The sequence below is a fragment of the Ambystoma mexicanum genome, chromosome 5p (assembly GCF_040938575.1).
Source record: "Ambystoma mexicanum isolate Mex_15411 chromosome 5p, UKY_AmexF1_1, whole genome shotgun sequence".
In the NCBI taxonomy this organism is placed as follows: Eukaryota; Metazoa; Chordata; class Amphibia; order Caudata; family Ambystomatidae; genus Ambystoma; species Ambystoma mexicanum.
In genome coordinates, this window is record NC_090930.1 from 443,387,294 (window position 1) to 443,408,475 (window position 21,182).

The 21,182-nt window shown below is 45.1% G+C and overlaps 1 protein-coding gene across 2 annotated transcripts in view; it reads right to left on the reverse strand.

The window, feature by feature from the left end:
* The window catches only part of IL13RA1 (interleukin 13 receptor subunit alpha 1), a 441,624-nt gene that overhangs the window by 291,246 nt on the left and 129,196 nt on the right, over nt 1-21,182 (reverse strand). The window contains exons 2-3 of one of the 2 annotated variants that reach the window (XM_069612844.1): nt 15,404-15,540; nt 1,281-1,413 (exon numbers count right to left, since the gene is read on the reverse strand). In XM_069612844.1, the coding sequence (XP_069468945.1) occupies nt 1,281-1,413; nt 15,404-15,540 (270 nt within the window). The remainder of the gene's footprint in view (nt 1-1,280; nt 1,414-15,403; nt 15,541-21,182) is intronic. The other variant, XM_069612845.1, reaches the window with a different exon arrangement.

The following is a 21,182-nucleotide window of genomic DNA, read 5'->3' on the forward strand; positions in this document are numbered from 1 at the left end:
GCAATTTTATTTTCTTCTCAGTGGGCCTCATTACGAGTTTGGAGGTAGCCATGCCGTTCTTAGTGGCATGGCTGCCTCGAAACTCGTGTCCGGGTCCCGAAAAAAGGAAATTACTAGGCCATTCCGACTTTTGTGGGCTTGGTAATTCCCTTTTCTCGGGACCCGGACCCGGTACATCCCCATTCGAGCCCCAATAGGGCTCAATGGGAATGGGGAGGATGCTAACAACGGACCCATTAATGACGGGTCCGTTGTTAGCATCCCGGTCTGCTCGCGGGTGGCGGTATGCACGTCTGGTCTGGCCCAGACGTGCATACCGCCACACGCGAGCAAACTCGTAATGTGACCGCCCGGAATGAACAGTGCCGGTACCTTACCAGCACCGTTCATTCCGTGGTCGCCAGCCTCATAATGAGGCCCAGTATATTTTAATTCCTATCCAATGTGAATGGGGCTGTTTATTTACTGAGCTGTTTTTTTCAACCCGTCTCATATAGACTCTGACAGATCCTCACATTCGGACACTGTTATTATAAGCAAGAGAGGTACCAAACCAAGCCTCCATAGCCATTCTTGACCTCCTCTCTCCCATCTCTTTTTGGATCCTGGCCTGTCCAATTCCACTTAATTTCGCTACCGAGGTCACTCCCTATTCCTTATCACCACCCTTTCAAAATAATCAGGTTGAGAATTACTAGCCGCATTGCCTTGGGTCGGTTGCAAATTCACTACCCTACTATGCTACACCAGGCACAGTTTGATTCTCTACTTAAATCATGTTCTCTCTGCCTTTTAGCCGGACAGTTCTGTACTATGCTAATATTGCAATATGTCCTAAGGCAAGCAACTTAAACGTCGTCAGGTTTGAGACCAATGGGAGTTGGAAGCTATTTAGCTCCAGTTTACAGCCTAGGAGAACCTCAGTAGTTCGGCACCAAAAGCTACCAGGAGCTACTATTGACATCCGGGGTCCACTGGCGCCAAACAAAATATCTATATAATATTAACACCATGTTTGTGAATGTGTTTAAAGTGCAATATTGGGCACATCTAAAGAACATGTAAAGCATAATGGAGCATATATACCATGCACAAATGCAACATTTGCCTCTCATGTAAATGTAAGATTTGTGGGGTGCCACTGGTAGGGACGGTCTACAGCCTGATGTCTCTGATTCCCAGGAGCTGCTTTTAGCTCTTGATGATCAGATCTACATTTTGATCCTTGGCGATTTGGTGCCATAATATAAAATGTGCATTGAAACATGGGCATAGCTTACCTTTCAGAAGATAGAAACAGCGCTCTACCCACTCGCTCTCAGTGAGGTTGCCACATACTGACTTGACTTTAAAACACATTTCATCGTTTAGATTATGTGGGGTGTCCCTGCGCACAGTAGCCATACTCTGTTCCTATGGGAATAAAGAAATACTAGTTTATTGTGAGAAGATCCAACAACCATGAAATCTTAAAAAAAACAAGTTGTCCCACATTGTCGCCATCCATCCTCTGCATTTTCGTTCCTATCTTTTATCCACACATATAAAAAAATACTAGTTATGGGCATTTGTTTTTACTACTAATTGATTCCAGCCACTTCAAGGTAAGTGTGCATACATAAAAGATGACGTACACTAAGTACAGCATATAAATATCACCCATCAACATGACCTGGAAAATTACAACACAAGGTGAATGTGTTTTTGACAAATACATGCACAATTTCAATTTCTCCATGAAGATTAGGGCCCTCGTTATCTTTTGTCCAAATTAAGGTTACTGCAAGCTATAATCTGAGGGTCACCGCACAATTAGGGCTTTACGACTGCATGAGCAGTAAAAGTAATTTTGCACCTGCAATACATCCGACAATATGTAAGCGGTGATGGAAAAAGACTGCTACCATATGCATCAGAAACAGGAAAGAATGAAGCGGCATGGTGGAAACACAATCACATTTAAATCACTCATTTCCTGCTGCTATCCATCCAAATGGCTGGACGAACACCTTCAGGGGAGAGAACACAATGCAGTTAAGGCAATGAGCAGCTGCCCAGGCTATAGTTTTGCAGTAGGCTGCTGTCTTGGCAGATGAATTGGTCTAGAAGGCACCATGGCTGTTTCGGCCCCTCAGGTTTCAAACATCCATCAGAAAGAGGGGCCAGCTTTACACACATTCTGGGACAAGACTGTGATTATTTCCTTCCATCCTTGGAACACCAATGACATCAAGAAGTGGATAAACAACGTCAGACAGGAGGTGCATATTATCCTGGCCAAACACCACTAGGAGACTAACGACACTGGTGGGAAGTGTCCAGCCGCAAGTGTGACACCACTAGGAGGAGAAGGCTGCATCCCATCCCTAGCAGTCGTGGAGGGCATCATGAGCAGGAACTGGATCCCGAGCAGCCAGACGTCGAGTAGTAGAAATATTATAAATTATGCATGTTGGCATTTCACAACAGTATACCCGCTGCAAATAGAACAATTGTCAAACTACTCGACAGAAGGAAGATGGGCATTAGGCAAGAAAATACTGTGGTCTCGACTCAATGTTACACGGGTATGAATTTTTCATCATTAATAGTATGTCAGCTCCATTTATATCGGCATGGGATGCATATAAAGCTCATAAACAAGTAGCATGGACTGAATGTTTCATTTGAACAAAAGCTGAAAAGCTAACTATTACCAAGTTAGAAAAGGTATCTGTAATTTGGACTAAGAATTAATAAATGCAGTGCTTACAGGTGGAGATAAGTCAATGTGAGGCACTCCTATCAACATATGTTTTATGGACAAAACTATTTAAAAAATTGGACGCCCATAGGAATAAAATATTTCAATATAGTGAAAAGACTGTTTCGATTTTAGCAACGAAAAGCAAAGCAGATAGGGGCGCTGTTGAGCAGCCTAAGATAATGGCTGCTTGGTGTAATAGCTCCGCCCCACGGCTGACGATCCTTGATAATGCAGCGTTCCACAACCTCCAAATCCGCTGATATTCCAGGTCCAGGCTGCAGAAATATCTGTGACATACCGGACCGAGTTGCAGGGGCTGGAAAGGCCTGGGTGCCGAGCTCTCCTCCACTGCGTGAGAGGGTCGACCCGTGTGAGAAGTGAGAGGACTACGCAGGCCGCCCTGCTCGCATTCCAACTCCCTGCTGGGGGTGCCGGCGTCACCTTTTGGCCTCCTTCTACCATCCACCGCTCCCTCGCCAGTCGACATCAGCGGCCCCACGGGTGCCAGTGAGGCCAAGCTACGACGTGGTGCTGCGGCTCAGCTGGTGAGCTTGCGAGCTGTGCCCTGATCGAGGACACTGGTGGCTGTGCTCCAGCAGCCGACCATAGCAGAGGCTGCGCTCTCGCTACACTGCCTGGGAAGGTACAGCATAGAAGAGACTCCAGCAGATCTGTGCTGCCTCCTGTCTCGCGAGCCCCAGCCATCGGCAGATCAGCATGTGGAGACGAGATGGACACACGACGGAGGCGGAGCATTACGAAGCCTGCTGCAGGGTGCACCAGGTACAGAGCTCCTAGAACACCACATGGACGGAACATCCTCTTCATTCTGTCTTGATCTGGGAACCCGTGTGTGGAGTTCAACACATACAACTACTCCTCCAGCAGGGTGAATATACTAAGCCCTTGCTAGGGGACATGCCATTATAGCTTCTCCTCCTGCGGAGTGGCACACCAAGCCTCAGAGTCTGGCCTACAGCACTTTGCGCAGGGGACCTCAGGCTGCAGCTCCCCGTACATGCAGGGTGGACCCTGCCCTGCATTACTACATAAACCCACGCCCACAACTGTTGATGGGACATTGAATTGCTCCTGCTGGTATGGCGATCTTCTAAAGCACCTGGCAACTGATGCCACAGGGCACAAAGGGAACCAGCCCTGCCTCTGCTACAGTTCTTCCAGGAGGCACAACACGTTCAGGAATATGTGTGGGGTGTCCACATCAGGATCCATTTGGCTGCCTCTTGCGCTGCCCTCTGGTGTCCTGGATCCACTGCCTCAGTGGGGGTGCACTGACCACCGGGCCCCACCCCTCTATACCACACACCAAACTCGACAAGTCTGTTAAGAGACAATATGCCCGGCCATACTGAGCCTAACACAAGGTTCTGCATCATAACCCGGTCCCGAGGACGGGGGGGGGGCGGAGCTGCTTGGCAGGTGCACCGCAAAGCACTGGAAGTTCCATTACAGCTCTTCTGCCCTAGAGACAACTGCGCCCATCAGCAGTGGCTATCCAAGTATTGTGAGACTACAGCCCACACATTGGTCTGAGACCTCCTTTCCACTATAGACCTGCCTCTTATAGAGATCCCCTTACACCAGACATACCCAATGGAGCCGGGGGCAGGAAGAAATCCGGAGCCATGGATAAATTCATGAGGTCCACACCCAGACCTGAACACGGTCACTCACCCCAGCTCCAACTGGAAACCCCTCCACCAAATCCTTCTTTGCCCCCCGCCCCGGACCTAACCAGCATGATGGGGCTATGGCGAAAGGGTATGCAGTCGTTAATGAAAACCTGATGATATCACGGCAAACGTGGCATCAATGAGATCTCAATTGACCCACGAAGGAGCCCGGATTACATGGGCCAAGACCAGAAATGGTGCTAATGAAGATAGCTTGCACACCCTCCAGGATACTGTCAACATCCTGTCCAGGGACATGAAATACGTAAAGCACAAGTGTGATGACCTCAAGTCCCGCTCACGAAGAAACATTCGGATGGTTGGGGTCCCCGAAAACGCACTCACTGGGAAAATGGAGCTGGCAATCGAGAACCTACTCAAAGATCTCCTAGGGAACCAGACATCTCCCCCTTTTTCGCAGTGGAACGGGCCCATCACGCTTTAGCCCCCGGGCCAAACCGGGAGACTTTCCTAGGCCGATAATCGCTAATGTATTAAGTTACTGTGATAGGGATCATATCCTCCGTCTAGCCCGACAGAAGAAGGAACTGAGGCTGGGCTCCCAGACCATCCGGTTCTTCTCAGATTTTTCTATCACAGTGCAACAGAAAAGATGCCAATGTATTGGCATGAAGAAAATGCCTAGGGAGCGAAACATCCAATATGCAATGCTGTTTCCAGCACATCTGAAGCTCCACTTCCGGGGGCAAACTCTACTTCTTCACGGTCCCGAGCGAGGCTGTGAAATTTATAGAAGCACATGTACCCCTGGAAGATTCAGCCGTTGATCCGACTGAAGGACACCAATCGGATTGATGGTGTAGGGTTCATATGTTTTGGTCCTTTTCCATGGATCACTGATGAAATATGGGTTGATAGTAGCGCCTTGGTGTAATTGCTGCCTCTCTATGCTACACATGCGGGTAATGCACCCCATCTACAACACTTAAGGCCGTGCGGCAACAGCGCTCCCCTTTGCAGTTGCTATGTGTGTGTTACAGATTAAATACACCCCTGGTGACCGGACCGCGGGCGAGTTTGCGGATGGGGGAGGGTTGGGTAGAGGCACAGCTAGGATGAAGATAGCAGTGGGGGTGGGAAGTCCGGGCAGCGTTATTCAGCCGCTAGCCAGTCTAAGTTCAAGCGCCCGTTGCACCCGTTGGGGAAGCGAGGGGGTGAAAACTGTAAAACAATTGGCAATTGAGTATGCTGGGAGGACAATCTCAAAATACATTACACATGGCGCTAATACACTGCACCAAGTAAAAGTGATTGACTTGCATCAGGCATGGCACACAGCTTAAAATACTGAGCTGGAATGTCCAGGGGCTGGGCAAATTTGGCAAGACACGCAAGATACTGTTGTACGCACAGCAACACAAAGCAAACGTGTTTCTTTTTACTAGAAACACATGCCAGGTACGGGGTCTGTCGCAGCATGGCCCTACCTGGGGGAAGAACAGATTCTATACACCTTCTCCTCCCAATCCAGGGGAGTTATAACACTTGTACACAAGAATCTACACTTTGTGGGGATAAAAGCTCATATAGACCCTGATGGGAGATATGTAGTGCTTCACTGCATAATGGAAGGCACTGAAATTATCCTTGTTAATACATATTGCCTGAACATTGACTCCCCCAAATTCTTTGAGAAGCTAGAGAGGCTGTTATCTACATACGTGGGTCTACCCGTGCTCTGGGGGGTGGGGGACTTGAACCTGATATTAAATTGCTCACTTGACAGAACCAACCCTACGCCCAGACCCCAGCCCAGAGCCGCCCGGAGGCTGCACTCCATGATAGAGGCACTAGGCCTCTGCGACCCATGGCGGATCATGCACCTACTGACCAGAGACTACACTTTTTATTCTTCTGTCCTTGATATGGCATCCCGAATTGACATGTTCCTAATCTCTGGCTTACCGATGAGTAAAATCACGGACAAAGACATTAGACCCTGCACACTCTCAGATCACTCCCCGGTATCCTTGACGCTACATTTGGGTGGCAGACATAGTAGTCACACATGGAGGTTCAAGTCAGCCACGCTGGACGACATTGTATTCCACGTTGAAATTAAGGCAGACATTGATAACTTTCTGGCCAGTAACAAGGCGAGTGTCCTTCCCACAGAGTCAGGTGGCAGGCCTTTAAGGTTTATATTAGAGGGATGGCGATATCCAGGGAAGCTGGGGTGCTCATGTGTATAGGAATGGACCTAGAGAAATCAGAAGCGACCTTTAAGAAACTCAAGACTGAATATTCTCAGTCCCTAGCCCACAAATCCTACTGCAAATACAGTCGGAACTCGATACATTACAAGCACACGTGTTGAGAGAGGTGCGCTATTTTACCCGCCCTATGGCGGCCAAGAAATACAGGGAAGGAGACAGACCCGGGAATTCGCTGGCGAGGCCGGTGCGGGTGGATCGGGAGCAGTCCCTGGTAGACTCTATTCTCAATGAGGAGGGCAATGTTAAGTGGACAGATGCCGATGTGGTGGGGGTGTTCCGTGATTTCTTCAAAAAGCTACATACCGCAGGGCCGCCTGAAGCGATCAGGTCATTCATGCACTGTTGGAGGGCATTCCACTGTCACGCCTCAACTCCCAATCGCGGACGGCGCTTGACAGCCCCATCACCCTTGAAGAAATCATGAGTGTAATCTCCAATTTGCCCAAAGGGAAAGGCCCTGGCCCTGATGACCTAACTGCAGAATTCTATTGTGAATATGCAGCAGCGATAGCCCCTATTCTCCTTGACGTGTGGGAAGAGTCCCTGGGGGACACTACTCCCTGTCTCACAACGTGAGGCCGTAATCACGGTACTCCTCAAACAAGACAAGCCCGGTAACCAGTGTGGCTCCTTCAGGCCTCTATCACTTATGAACATGGATACCAAAATATTTGCCAACGTATTGGCAAACCGCCTACTGCCCCTGATGCTGCACTTGGTCCACCCGGACCAGGCCGGGTTCATCCCCAGAAGATCGACCTCACTAAATATTAAGAGACTATTCAATGTCATAGCTAGAATGAAACCCCAACCACGGGCAGTGGCGGTTACCATCGATGTGCAAAAGGCCTCCAATATGGTTTGGTGGGGATTTCTGTGGGTGGCCCTGGAAAAGATGGAGATCGGTCCGAACATGATACGGTACATCAAATTACTATATACACAACCAGTAGCTAGAGTACTTGTTAACTGCTGTTTATCCAAATGATTTCAGCTTGGAAGAGGCACCCGACAGGGCTGCCCCTTCTCCCCCATATGGTTCGCTCTGCCCATTGAACCCATGGCGGACTTTAACAGAGAACGACACAGACAAAAGGGAATACGCCTAAAGGGACCATCTGAGATAATATCACTGAACGCCGATGATGTGTTGCTACATGTCCGGGACCCCCACATTAACCTGGATCCCATTGTACACGATATAGCACATATTGGGGAATTCTCCGGCTTTACTATTAACCTCTCGAAATCGGAAATATTTCCTCTCACGGATAACACTCAAGAATATCAAGGTCCTTTCCCCTTGCGATGGGCACCTGACCACATCAAATACCTGAGGGTGATGGTGTCTAGAACACATGTTACGTTACTAAAGGACAATTACGATGCCGCCAGCGTGGTAATCGAACATAAAATGCAAAAATGGCAATCCCTCCCTCTCTCCAGTGCAGCCAAACTCTCCCTAATCAAAATGACACTACTATCTACATTACTGTATATCTTCACTAAGGTCCCAATCTGGCCCGGGAAACCGTACTTCACCAAACTGCACTCCTTCCTCGCCCACTTTCGGTGGCACTATGGGGCGGTCTGAAAGAAATGTGTGGAACTAACTCCCCCATATGAGAAGGGTGGGTTCTCGGCACCACATCTAGAAATCTATTGGTTGGCTGCCCAGGCACAATTCTCCTCATATTGGTACATTGTGGAGCAACCTCCCCCCCATTTCAGGCTGGAAGCGCTGGCTGCTGGATGCACTGACCTTAAAACCCCAGTACTCGACCGCCAGTACAGGGACGACTCCCCAATAGACCCCGCCGCCTCCACGCTGGAGCATGGCACTCATGTTTATACTCACAGGGGCCGAACACCCATTCTACCAGTGGCTACCACTCTGGAATTTCCCTGAGCTTAAACCACTGCGGGACAAGGCAATCCAGGCAGGGTGGGAGGGGTTGGGACACAGAGGGCTGGCAGAACTGTTCCCCAATGGGGAATTTATTACATCACAGTCCTGGAAACCTGGACATGAGGGTACAGGGGGAGAACAGTTTCAGTACTACAGAATCCGCTCTGCGGTGTCATCCCGATGGCCCGTTTACCCCAGCGATCCAGCTAAAACACCTATTGTGGCGTATATAGCAAACTCTGGGGACTGTAGACACATACTATCTTCCCTTGACAGAATGATACAAGAAAACATGAAAGCCCTCCCACCCGTGCGAGCACGAGCCCGCTGGTTCGAAGAAATGGAACTAGAACTCTCAAATGCCCAATGGTCACACATGTGTGCTCACGCTAAGAGGGTCTCTTTCAATTTCAGGTTTAAATTCATGAAGTTTAAAATACTACAGACTATATTATACAGCCGCTAAGCTTTCGAAAATGTCCCCACCAACAGAGCACTACTGTCGCCGATGCCACACTGCATCAGCAGATCACATACATAAGCTTTAGGGATGTCCCGATTAGCTGATTACTGGAAGGGCACACCAGATATCATGTCTGAGGTGGTGGGCACCACACTGGAGAAACATTCGCTCGGGGCACTGTTTGGGTTGTGGGCCAATATCCTGAGTAAATGTCATAGAACGTTTGTGAATATGGGTTGCATGATAGAAAAAAGAACCATTCTTCTGAACTGGAAAAATAAGGCCCCCCTCCTTCAGTGAAGGAATGGCTGACAGCATTGACTTGGGCACAGGAGAATGAGGATCAATTTGCTCAAACTCTTCCTAGGGCAGCCAGACCTAGAGACAGCTTGGTGGACTTCCGCTCTTACCTCGCTTGTGAGGAATCTGACCAATGAATGTACCACTGTTGTAACCTGTTACAGTCTCTCACTGATCCTTAGCTGCTGTAGACATATGTGCTGTGAACTGTCTAAGATGCCAATACTGACGCAATGTATATTTAATATTCACATGACAATCTTGTCTCACTGCTGTACTCGTAATTTGTCAATTTAAATAAAGGTTTTTAAACAAAGCAAAGCAGATAAAACACCCAATTACATTAAAGAGGTATAATGTCCAGTCAATGCTGAAATAGGTTCATGAGATACTGAAATAATTAAAAAGCATTCCAGCTATTTCATGTGAAATTGTAAGATCAGGATTCAAATATAACAGTAAGGAATCTCATGCTTTTTGGAGTCATCCAGATCTTCCAAAAATCACATCAGTCCATAGATATATGATATGATAGTTTATTTATATAGCGCCTATACACAATGTGTTTCAAAGTGCTTCACGGCAATGGAGGGAACCAGGGAAAATACAATGACATTCCTACAGGACATGAACAACAACTAGGCCTGACAACATTTCTGGTAGAGTCTTAGATTAACAAGAGGTGAGGGAGGGGGGAGGAAAAAGGAGGGTGGGGAACAAAACAAGCGACTATTGTACTAGGCCTGATGACATTTCAGATAGTGCTGGAGGGGGGGAAACAAGTAAAGGGCAGGGGGTAAGAGACAAACTTGTGTGGCTATCATACTAGGTCCAGGGACAATGCTGATAGAGTAAGTGCATAGAAAAAAGTAAAGGAGGGCGGGAAGAGAGAGGGAGGAGGGAGAGGAGGTGAAAACAGAGAATAAAACAGTAAGAAAAAAATATATTTATAGAGAGGTATGACTTAAGTGTCAATCGCATTAACAGAAATCACTGAGATTATTACATCTTTAAAATCGGAGAAACACCAGGATCCGAAGGTCTACAGTGGAATTATTTTAATGTTGGATGAATATTCTATCAACTATTCCTTTAGTACGATTTAACATGATATTGCTGGCAGGTAAGACCCCAGCATCATGCGTACACTTATCACACCAATATTGAAAACTGGGAAGCATGCTAAATATCGTAGCAGTTATCAGCCAATATCCCTCCTAAATCAGAATGTGAAGATTCTTGGGGACATTTTTGGCAAATAGAATGTGAATAATAATAGGCGATCTAGTACATAAAGAACAAAGGAGTTTCATTCCAAATAGACATCTGGCAGAGCTAGATCACTTCCTTATGGGAACCAGGGATAGCATCACTCAAGAACAGGTCAGGATTTTGGCTATTCTTCTTATCAACTTGCAAACAAAGCATTTAATCACGTCAATTTGAGTTTTCTCTGGGATACGCTGGGAGGTTTTGGGTGTACGGTGATAATCATTAATTTGACTAAGTCACATTATTCTGGCACAAGTGCAAGGATTGTAATTTATAATCCTTTATCCCAAGAGGTAAATATAAACAGAGGGGCAAAACAGGGCTGACACATGTCACCCATCCTCTTTGATCACAGGTGGAATTTACAAAACTAGAAGCCGGCTAGAAAGACTTATCAGCCAGTTCAGCATAGTTGCTGGGTCTGAAGACTTAAAGATAAAACTGAAGTGATGGTTTGGGATTTGCAGTTCGACTCCCTCATGGCTTAATCGGATAAAATATTTAGGGGGACATACCATTAGAAAGCTTGAGGGTATAATACTTTGAGATCCTACATCAAAGATCTACTCATGTGCAACAGTTTACCGCTTATGATAACTGATTTATGAACATTATAAAAATTGTAATTTTGACAAAAATAACTTTCCTGTTTGTACGCTATACTACATGTAGCTAAAAGCAGGATTGAAAGTATGAAGGTAGATGTAACCTACCTCGAAGATATAATGTACAAAGAGAACATTCACCATAGGGCTGTCCGTCAGTAAATAATAATTGGGTTTGATATCTCCACTTATCACACTGGATAAAACATTTAAGTCAATCAATCAAAAGTTTTTTTCAGTTTTCATCATTAACAACAAGATCAGAAAAACATTAACACACATGAATAAACAATAACATAGTAGAACCAAATTTAAAATAATTGGCCATCACCCACAATATATATGATTAAAACTCACAAACATTCAAATTAACTCCAATCCCATAAAACACACAAGGCTTCTAATGTCGTATTTCATGCAAAATATACCGTCTCGACTTTACGGCGCTGGTTATAAATTCAGCTAAATTGGGTGTCCTTCCTTGAGAAACCTAACATGATTGCCTTTGAAGTATGGATTTAGACATTCCATCCTCTCTTTATGATACTGCTGGCAAATCAAAAGAAAAGGAGGCAGGTCCTCGTCCACCCCCATGTTACATCAGCATCTACATGACACCTTCATCCATCCATCTCAACCTTTTAAACAGTGGTAGTAAATTCAGGTGGGCCAAGATTAACAACCTCCTACCTGCTGGTGAATTTAACTTGACTATAGGGCAAGGGCCCAAATATATACATTCTTCAGATCTGTGTACCAGGCCAAAGAGGGTCAACATTTTGATTTCACTAAGGCCTTTTTCTTAGTCCAGGTATGGATGCTTGCATTGGCTTGCTTTAGGGTCCCTTCACTGGGTTGTTACCAGTTGCTGACAAGAATTCCTGCCGAAGGCTGTGCCCAGACCTGTACCACTCATATGTGGCCATGCCTTCTGAGGCCTCCATCTCCAAGAAGCCTGTAGCCACATTAAAGTTATTTGCAAAACCTAATGTAAGTTTTCACCAATAGGATAACAATCTGCACTGTGCTAAGAGTTCCACTCTCTGAAGTCCAAGCTCAATCCTTAGTGCGCTACTTGTGCAGCCAGGCGGGAGCCTGAGTAATTGTCTCAGAAACCTGTTCAGTACAACGTCCAGACATTTATAATCCTGGTATCCTCACACTTCACTTCCATAGAGCATTAGTGACTCTACTTTCAGTTTATATACGTTCAAACACTTATCCAATCTGCGTGCCCCTTGCTGATGGTCAAATCTCAGTACCCTTTCAGCTTGATGTTTTGTGTGAGCAGCCCACCGACCAGTCCGAGAGAACATTATGCCCAGATACAGATAGGAATCAACTTCCTCTAACGGTACTCCTTTTATACTCCAGCTTCTAGGTTTAGGGTGCTTGCCAAAAATCATGATTTTGGTTTTGGTTTTATTTAAATTGAGTTAATTGTTTTCCAAGAGATTATTGGCATATGATAAATCCAGATTGAGGGTACCAGCGGTGAGTCCCAGGATCACTGCGGCGTCCGCATACAGTAGAGCACTATACACCACCTTTGCAAACCTGGAGAGTAGGAGCTTGTGGTCCACACTGCTCAGGTCGAAGTCTGATATAAACAGTAAGAACAACAATGGAGCTAGGGGACAGCCCTGTTTTACCCCTTGGTTGGTGTTGATATAAGGGGTGATGCCACCTGAGTACCGTACTGCCGCTTTGGTATAGCTATAACAAAATAGAATTTGAATCAATCCTGCAGCACCCCCCTGGCTTCCAGCTTATGCCATAATGTACACCCAATGATCGAATCAAATGCATTCTCCAGATCAAGGAAAGCAGCATACATAGTGCCCTCCACACCCCGACTTTACACTATTTGTTAATAATAGAGCTCAGAGTAAAACAATGATCAATAGTCGAGAAGCCATGTCTAAAACCCACCTGGGAAGATTGCAGGATGTATTTTAAGAAGTATTCTCTCAAAAGGTCTTAATTACAGTAATTCAAATGCATATTACATAGAAAGACACATCAGCAGAAGAGAGACTCATGAGGCCATTGCTAGATTTATTGGCACCAGTTTATGTAATAACAGTGTCCATATTACATGGATAAGCCTAAAATATAATATTCTGAAAATAGAAATGCAGTCCAAATAGCATATCCTCAAATTTAAATGCTAGACCACGGTGATCCAAGCGGTGTAGAGATTGAAAACAATAAAAACAATTAAACAAATAAGATGGTCGTCATGGAATGGAAGAAAGGACTATGTGTAGTCCCTTCTCCCTTATCATGGTGGCCATTTTCTTTGTTTACCTTTTTTCCCTATTTTTTTAATGGCCGTCATGGAAAGGGAGAAGGGACTACACGTAGTCCTTTCTCTCGTTCCATGGCGGCCATCTTATTTGTTTACTTGTTTTTACTCTGTTCAATGGCTGCCATGGAATGGCATTTTCTTCCATGACAGCAATTTTTTTATGTTTTAATGTTTTCAGTTGCGAAACGCTGTGTCTCGCAACTGAAGAAAGTTGCTTTTAGTACCTCAATCCAACGGCCTGGGGTACTAATAGCAATAAGCCCCTTGCTAGGGGGGCATTACCACATCCGGTAATGTCCCAGGCAACATAATTATATATGTACTTTTTGAGTACTTTGAGCTAACTCAAATGCGGCAGTCCAAACATTAACATTATGGAAACATACTGAAAGACATTTGAATTAGAAAAGTAACAGAGGAAGAAAAGGTGCTCTTACATAATCACCTTACCAAAACATTATAAGACAAAATGTTGCCGCATCATATATAAATACCAAGTGCAGACAGTGCAAAACGGAAATTAAATGATCGAAAACCAACATCAACCTATAATTGCATTCAAAGCTGTTGGATAAATTCAAAGACCTGTGGCCTCATTCCGAGTCGGGCGGTAGGAGATACCGGGCACCGGTAAGGAGACCGGTGCTGGTAATCCCCTATCGCCCGATTCCGAGGTCCCCTAACGGGATCCGTAAGGGACGTTTGGTCGGACCAAACATCCCTTACGGGTCCCGTTAGGGGACTAGGGCGCAAATAACGGGCTTGCCATTCGCAAGCCCGTTATTTGCGCCCTCCCCATTCCCATTAAGCCCTATCGGGCTCAAATGGGAATGGGGAATGGTTTGGTCAATGGGGACTTACCGGTCCCTCCAAGGTCGGAATGGACCGGTAAGTCCCCATTGACCAACAACAGTGCCGGACCAGTTATTGGTGGCAGTCAAGGCGCAAATAGCGCCATGACTGCCACCAATCTCGCAATGAGGCCCCTGGTTTAACAAGAACATGAATGAGGAAGTCCACAGAACATTTCAAAATTTAGAACAAACCGTATAAAGAACAGCTGGAATTGATAGAAAAATTGTGCAATGGGTAACATTTTAGACTTAAAAAACATAGCAACAATGTGTCTACTAAAACACTTAAAATCAAATGTGATACAATGAAGGGGCCCAGAGCATGAATTCAGAAAGTGTACACTTCCCGCTTCTAAAAGAAATTTATGTAACAAGAAAACTGTTCCTCAATACACAAATGTATGCAGTTACCATAAGTAAATCTCAAGGATTACATTTGGGCACAAGCATTTTTCACACCAGACAAAAGGTTTTCACCAATGAAATCAGCGACAAAGCTTTGTCCAGGGTACACACCACCTGGATTGTACCGGAATACAACTGATTACGCTTATGTACCTCCAAATGACATGTCAAAAAATAGTTATGTCCAAAAAAACGACAGCAACCAAATAACAACAACAATTAGCACTTGAAGACAGAAACAAGACATGAAATAATCAAACCACCTAAAATAAAACAAAATGCTATGCTCTTACAAAACAGTCCTCTTTCATTCATAAACAACAGACAAATACACGTACGCCAAAGTAGCTCTTCAGTTACTCCCACAAATTCAAGAAGTTCCAATTTCAACACTGCGGAGCCCGGCTGAAGGTTTCGGTTTGGCGTAGTTTGGGAATACCCTAGCACAGAGAAGCCTCTGCTTCCCGTTGCACTTTTTTCGTCCAGGCTATGTTTCTGCCCCACCCAAGCAGTCATTTGATATACAGCCATGCAGTCATTTCATTACCACTCATGCAGTCATTTCATATTTGATCGATCTGAGGAATGATATAGATTAGCTGCTTACCGATTTGTCATTTACAACGCTCAAATATTCCAGTGTACATGTCCTCTCGCTGTCTGCGTTTACCTCAGTATCCCAAGACCAGGTCACAAGAAACAGTTCTTCCAACGTAGCAGTGAGATTTGAAGGAGCAGGAATTTCTGTAAACATAGGACAAAATCATGGTTTTCACTGTTATCCTTCATAGAAATCCTTAAGTGCATGGATTGAGTAGTGCATTGAAGCTTACAATGCTCATGCATATTTGGTCCAATGCTTGTGGACCTGTGCACTGATTTGCATTAACATTTATTAGCACATGGATTGCATTATATGCACCCTGTCGGCCAATAACTATGCTTGGAATGCAGCCCATAATCTCTCATATAGATCTCATTCCAATATCCTGAAAAATAGTCTAATAATAATTATAATCAGCTCTGCAAAGACGGCAGGAGCATGTGTGCTTCAATTCAACAATTTAACAACCAACCAACAAACAGCAACGATACACACACAGTGTAAAGTTTATTGTTTTAAGGTCATTAAGTTAAGAACACAAATTACTTGTGTGTGCTTATTGTTTCTCCCAAAAACACTTCCCTTTTAGTTGCACAACTCCATGTGTTTATAGTCTTGTAGACGACGGAATGGGTCATTATTGCTTGGGATAATGATTCTTCCCCACCTTACTTGGCACTGGGCAATTATCCTGTGACAATGACTCATCCTTCAATGTATGAGCCTAACTTGCATGTCTACAAATTGCATATAGATCAGTGTCCAATAAACAAACCTTAACCATGCTTTCCTAAAGGTTATGTTGATTTGGTATAATCAGTGCAAAGCAACCCAATACTTACACATTCCAGGGCCCTGTCCCAGGACATTTATTTATACAGTGGTGCTTCCAAAGAACATGAACATTCGTACTGCAAAGTCATCCGACTGCAAACCCAGCCCTTTATTGTGTAAGAAACAAACCAAGGTGCACAAACATTAGTTTAATGTCCAGGGAGCATCAGGCCTTTCCTTAGAACAGTATTTCCTGTTTCTACCGATAATGAAAAATAAGCTGCTTGTCATGGTACTTTCAAACTAACTGCAATTCACCCAATATCAGATTTAAGACTAAGGGCCAAGAACCAAGACTGACAGAGAGGAGAATGCAACCTTGGCTGCTTGGGCTTCGGAAAGCATAGGTTTTAGAGGAGGGGGCATAGACCCCTCAATCATTGCCCAGAACTATCTAAGTGTTTAGCCTGGACAGGTGTCCAGGGGAAAGTTTAGAGAGACACTAGCCCTCCCTGGCAGTGAATGGAGCAGCACTGTCTGTAGATGTATTTATTTATTTATATACATACAGGAGGAACAATGCTCTTTTGATCACAAAAGAACATACAATGGATAAGAAATCAGATTGTCTGGGAATCGGCGAGCTTCTTGCAATAGGATAAGTTTGGGGGACATTCTGAGCAGGTCGTGGAGGGGAGTAAATGGAACAGTCACCCGGGACAATACATAAGTAGACATACATAGATTAAGGACAATGAACGTTGGACATTTCTAAGTACAGGTAGGTGGTATGGACAGCTGTGCTCGGGAGGTGAGCATGATGATGAATGGATGAAGTGCTAGCGTTAAGACAGGTTAGAAGCGAGAGAAAAATGTTAGCTAGGTGGCAGATGATAGGTAGGTTAAGAGGGTAACTCTGAGACATGGAGGTAGGCTTTTAGTTTGGTTTTGAACAAATCCATGTGGACGGTTTCTCGGATGTCGGGGTTAAGAGAATTCCATGCATGTGGAGCAAGAAGAGAGAAGGAGCAGAAACAAGAGGAAGCACAGTGAGTGTGAGGGGCCACCAGAGCAGTAGAGGAAGCAGAACGAAGATTACGAGAAGACTTGTACAGTTGGATAAAGCAGGATAGATACAGTGGTACCTTACCATGGATAGATTTGTGAACCAAGAGAAGACATTTAAATCTGGCCCTGTTTTGCATCATCAGCCATCCAGCCTGGTGATGGTACGAGGAAGTAGGCGTGAAGTGAGGGAGTTCAAAGAGAGTCCTGGTAGCAAAGTTAATGAGCTTGTCGAGAGGGAACTAGGCATAGTTGGGGGGACCAAAGAGGATGCTGGCCCAGTAGTCCAGTTTAGACAAGACAAGATTGGTTAAGAGATGCTTGGCGGTGTTGAAAGGAAGGAGGTGACTGATTTTCAAAATATTTCGGAGGTTGAGGCGCGCTGCTGTTCCAGTTTTGGAGATAAAAGTAGAGATGGTGTGAGAAGAGTAATAGATGGTGCTGAGGTTTCTAGCTGAAGAGGAGTACGAGAGAGTACCAGGTGGGAAATGGAAGGCAGAGGAAGAGATGAGAGAGAGCTTTTGGCAGGAAAGAATGGGATAGATGCTGGTATGAGGACGAGGTGCCCTCAATTTTTTAGCAGATTTCCCTGGACAGCCAAGCACAAAATCTCAACATGTGTGCTTGCTCAGTAAGGTAAGCTACCTCTCTTCTCCGGTCACAGTGCTTAGCATTTGGCAGCACCCAGTTTGCAGTGTGCCGTAATGAGTCGCTGCAGTGCAGCAGACCAGAACTACGCCTGCAGTCAGAACTAAGTGCATGCCGACACACAACCGTGCTGAAGTGTATTCTTCTTTAGAAATAGAAAGGTAAACAATGTCATTTCATTTTCATGTAGAAACTTTGCATGGTAGGCAGCCAGTGCCTAGCAGATGCCTATCCCATGCCCATGGTAAAGCCCAAACTGTTGGCTCTTCTAATGTGTTTGTTATAGGAAATAGACTATTATCCGGCAGAATGAATCCGGTAAATTGAAATAAACATTATTGAATTACATCAAAATATTTGTAATGGAAGACGGCATTATAACCAAAATAAGTGACTGCAAAGTAGTAAAAAGCGTATGTTCTTCAGCGATTGTCACGATACATGCATTTCATTGTCATTCTAACATGTAGTGGCATACATATATAATTAAAAAACTAATTTCACAGCACAATTGACAGGTGTAGTTAAAGTTGTGCTTGTAACCTCCAACTTCTCCGGATAGCGAGGTGGGGTTCTACTCTCCTTTTTAACAAAATATCCGCGAAATGTTGACATGGGCACAGAGGGGGCCAAAGACAAAAGTAGGGGGGGCACAGACAAATGTAAGGGGGGAACATGGTCACTGCTCGTTTTAGGCAGGGGCGGCACAGGGGGGGGCATATGGTCCTGCCCCCCAGGCCCCCCCCAGCGACGCCACTGGTGTTAACATCACACGCAACAGCAGTGTCGGCATTCCATGAAGATTCAAAGAGAATAACATGTAGTCTGTTGACACACTGTGTGCCTGCCTATGAACCAGAAGACTAAAGTATAATGCCAGTCTCTATCTCAGTGGCAGTGCATGCTCTCCATCTGAATGGTTGGCCGAATATCTTGATCTGAGCTAATCCGCAGGTTATGTACTAAAGAACTCACTTCATGTTGATGTCAAAACAGTGGTGGGTTCGATTGCACGGTCCCAGTGCCTGGAGCACGGGGAAACGTATGATTGCGAAAAGGATTTGGATAGCATTTATTTATTCAGGATCACAAGAGTTTGCGCAGAACATTCCTAAACAGATAATGGTTGCAAAACTGGAAACAAAGTCCTGCAGAAGGTTTTTCTTAAGCAATAAGCACAGAGCAGGGGTGCATTATTTCCGCATTAAAGCTTCAGTTAATGCCTGGGGCCCATAGTTACAGGCTTGAGTGAGGCAGGCTTATTTCTATTAGTACTCCGGCGCATAAAACCAGACTACTAGTCGTTTTTTTTTTTCAGTTGGAAACCACCGTCAGCATTTCGCAACTTAAAAAAAGAAAAAAGAAAGAAAAGGCTGCCACGGAGCAGGGAGAAGGGACTATGCGTATACCTTTCTCCCTGTCCATGGCAGTCATTGAAAAAACAAACAAAAATGTAAACAAAAAAAAATGACCACCATGGAACAGGAGAAGGGACCACATGTAGTCCCTTCTCCTTTTCCATGGAGGCCATTGAAAAAAGAAAGGTACAACAAATCAGAACAAAGGAAATGGCTGCCAGGGAAAGGAGAGAGGGGACTACACATAGTCCCTTTTCCCTTTCCATGGTGGCCACTCACAAAAGCAACCTCGGGACCATGGCGGTGAGCGTAGCCTTGTCGGGCAGGTAAGGACCCGGCGAGGGCCAATCCGATCATTTGAAACAATCTGATTGTCCCTTGCCGGGTACTCATTTGTTTGACCAATGTGCACGTGGTGTGCATTTGAAGGTACATAAAACCATGCCAATATTTTACCGGAGTTTGAAGAAGGAGCACTTGATACCAGAAAGCTACATGAATATTCATGCAGACTCAATGAAATCATTCTACTGTTTTGCACCGAAGAGACAAGCGTTGCATGGCATTTCAAAGACTGAGGGCCTGATCACGACCTCGGTGGCAACGCTAACGCTATTAGCGCGGGGGCTATTAGCGCAACCACCATACCCCCCGGTGCTAATAGCGCGGGATCACGAGTTGGGCGGACTTGGAAGTCCCCATTCCCCATTGAGCCCATTCGGGAATGCCCCATTCCCCATTGGGCTCAATGGGGAAAATTCACGCTCTTACCGCCGGCGGATTCCCCACCGGTGGTAATAGCGTGAATTTTCGGTGGATTTCCCCCCAGCCAAAGTTGGCCCTCATTCGGACTCAGGGCCTGATCACGACCTCGGCGGTAACCCTAAAATCCGGCGGTAATAGTGCTACCGCCGGATTTAAGGGTTACCGCCGAAGTCGTGATCAGGCCCGGAGTCCGAATGAGGGCCAACTTTTGGAAGATTTTCAGTTACTTCTGAAATTTTATCTGGTTCTCTGCAAATTGGAAAATGCAATGGCAAAAAACAGAAAATATTTCTTCCCGTAATCACAGGATGAACTGTTAAATTGTAGCACTTTCTACATATTTTAAACCAAGTACAATCTGCAAAACTCCACGCATCTGGCACAACTCGTTGGTGGCCAACTCATTGCGGCCGTTTCCCCACATTTTTCAGCAGCCTTTTTATGAGGAAAGCTCCCCATTCCCTTTCTACGCCACCCTACCCCTTCCTTAACCTGAATAAAAAAAATACCCAAACCCTTCCCCACCCCCACATAAATGCAGCAAATAAATGCAGCAAAATAGCAGTGATGATGTGGCCCCTACGATTTGGGCTGGGACCAACTATTATGCTCGGTGATTCAAGAGATGCTTCCAAGAAAGAACAAGCATTTGGCAATGCCAACAGTTTAGGCTTTTGTGTTAGCACAGGAAAGGCACTTGCCAGGCACAGCCATAGTGGTATTAACTGGCAATTGATGGTAGCAGGTGAGAAAATGGTCTGAGTACCTGCCCAACTAATGGCAATGACTGCCAACTGCTGAATACTTATACACAAGTCAAAACTGTTGGCTTTGTCAATGCTTGTTTTTAACAGGACACAGAAGAAAAAACCCTCTTAGCTTCATACACATATTTCCAAAGGCGAACACCTTTTCAGGAAAGGCATTCTTCCAATTTATTTAATAAATGGTTTATTTAACATTGTTCACACATTTTTACTTCATCTCTTCAATACACAATTCACCAATACTTTTAGACTAATAACACAATACTAAAGTGCAAATGCAATACCCTGTCAACCTCTCATCAAACAATCTTACCATATAAAACATTCCTGTTGCATTGCATTCATACAATACACCATTAAAATGACAATAGAGGGTCAATATATACACCTCATCCTCAACGAAGG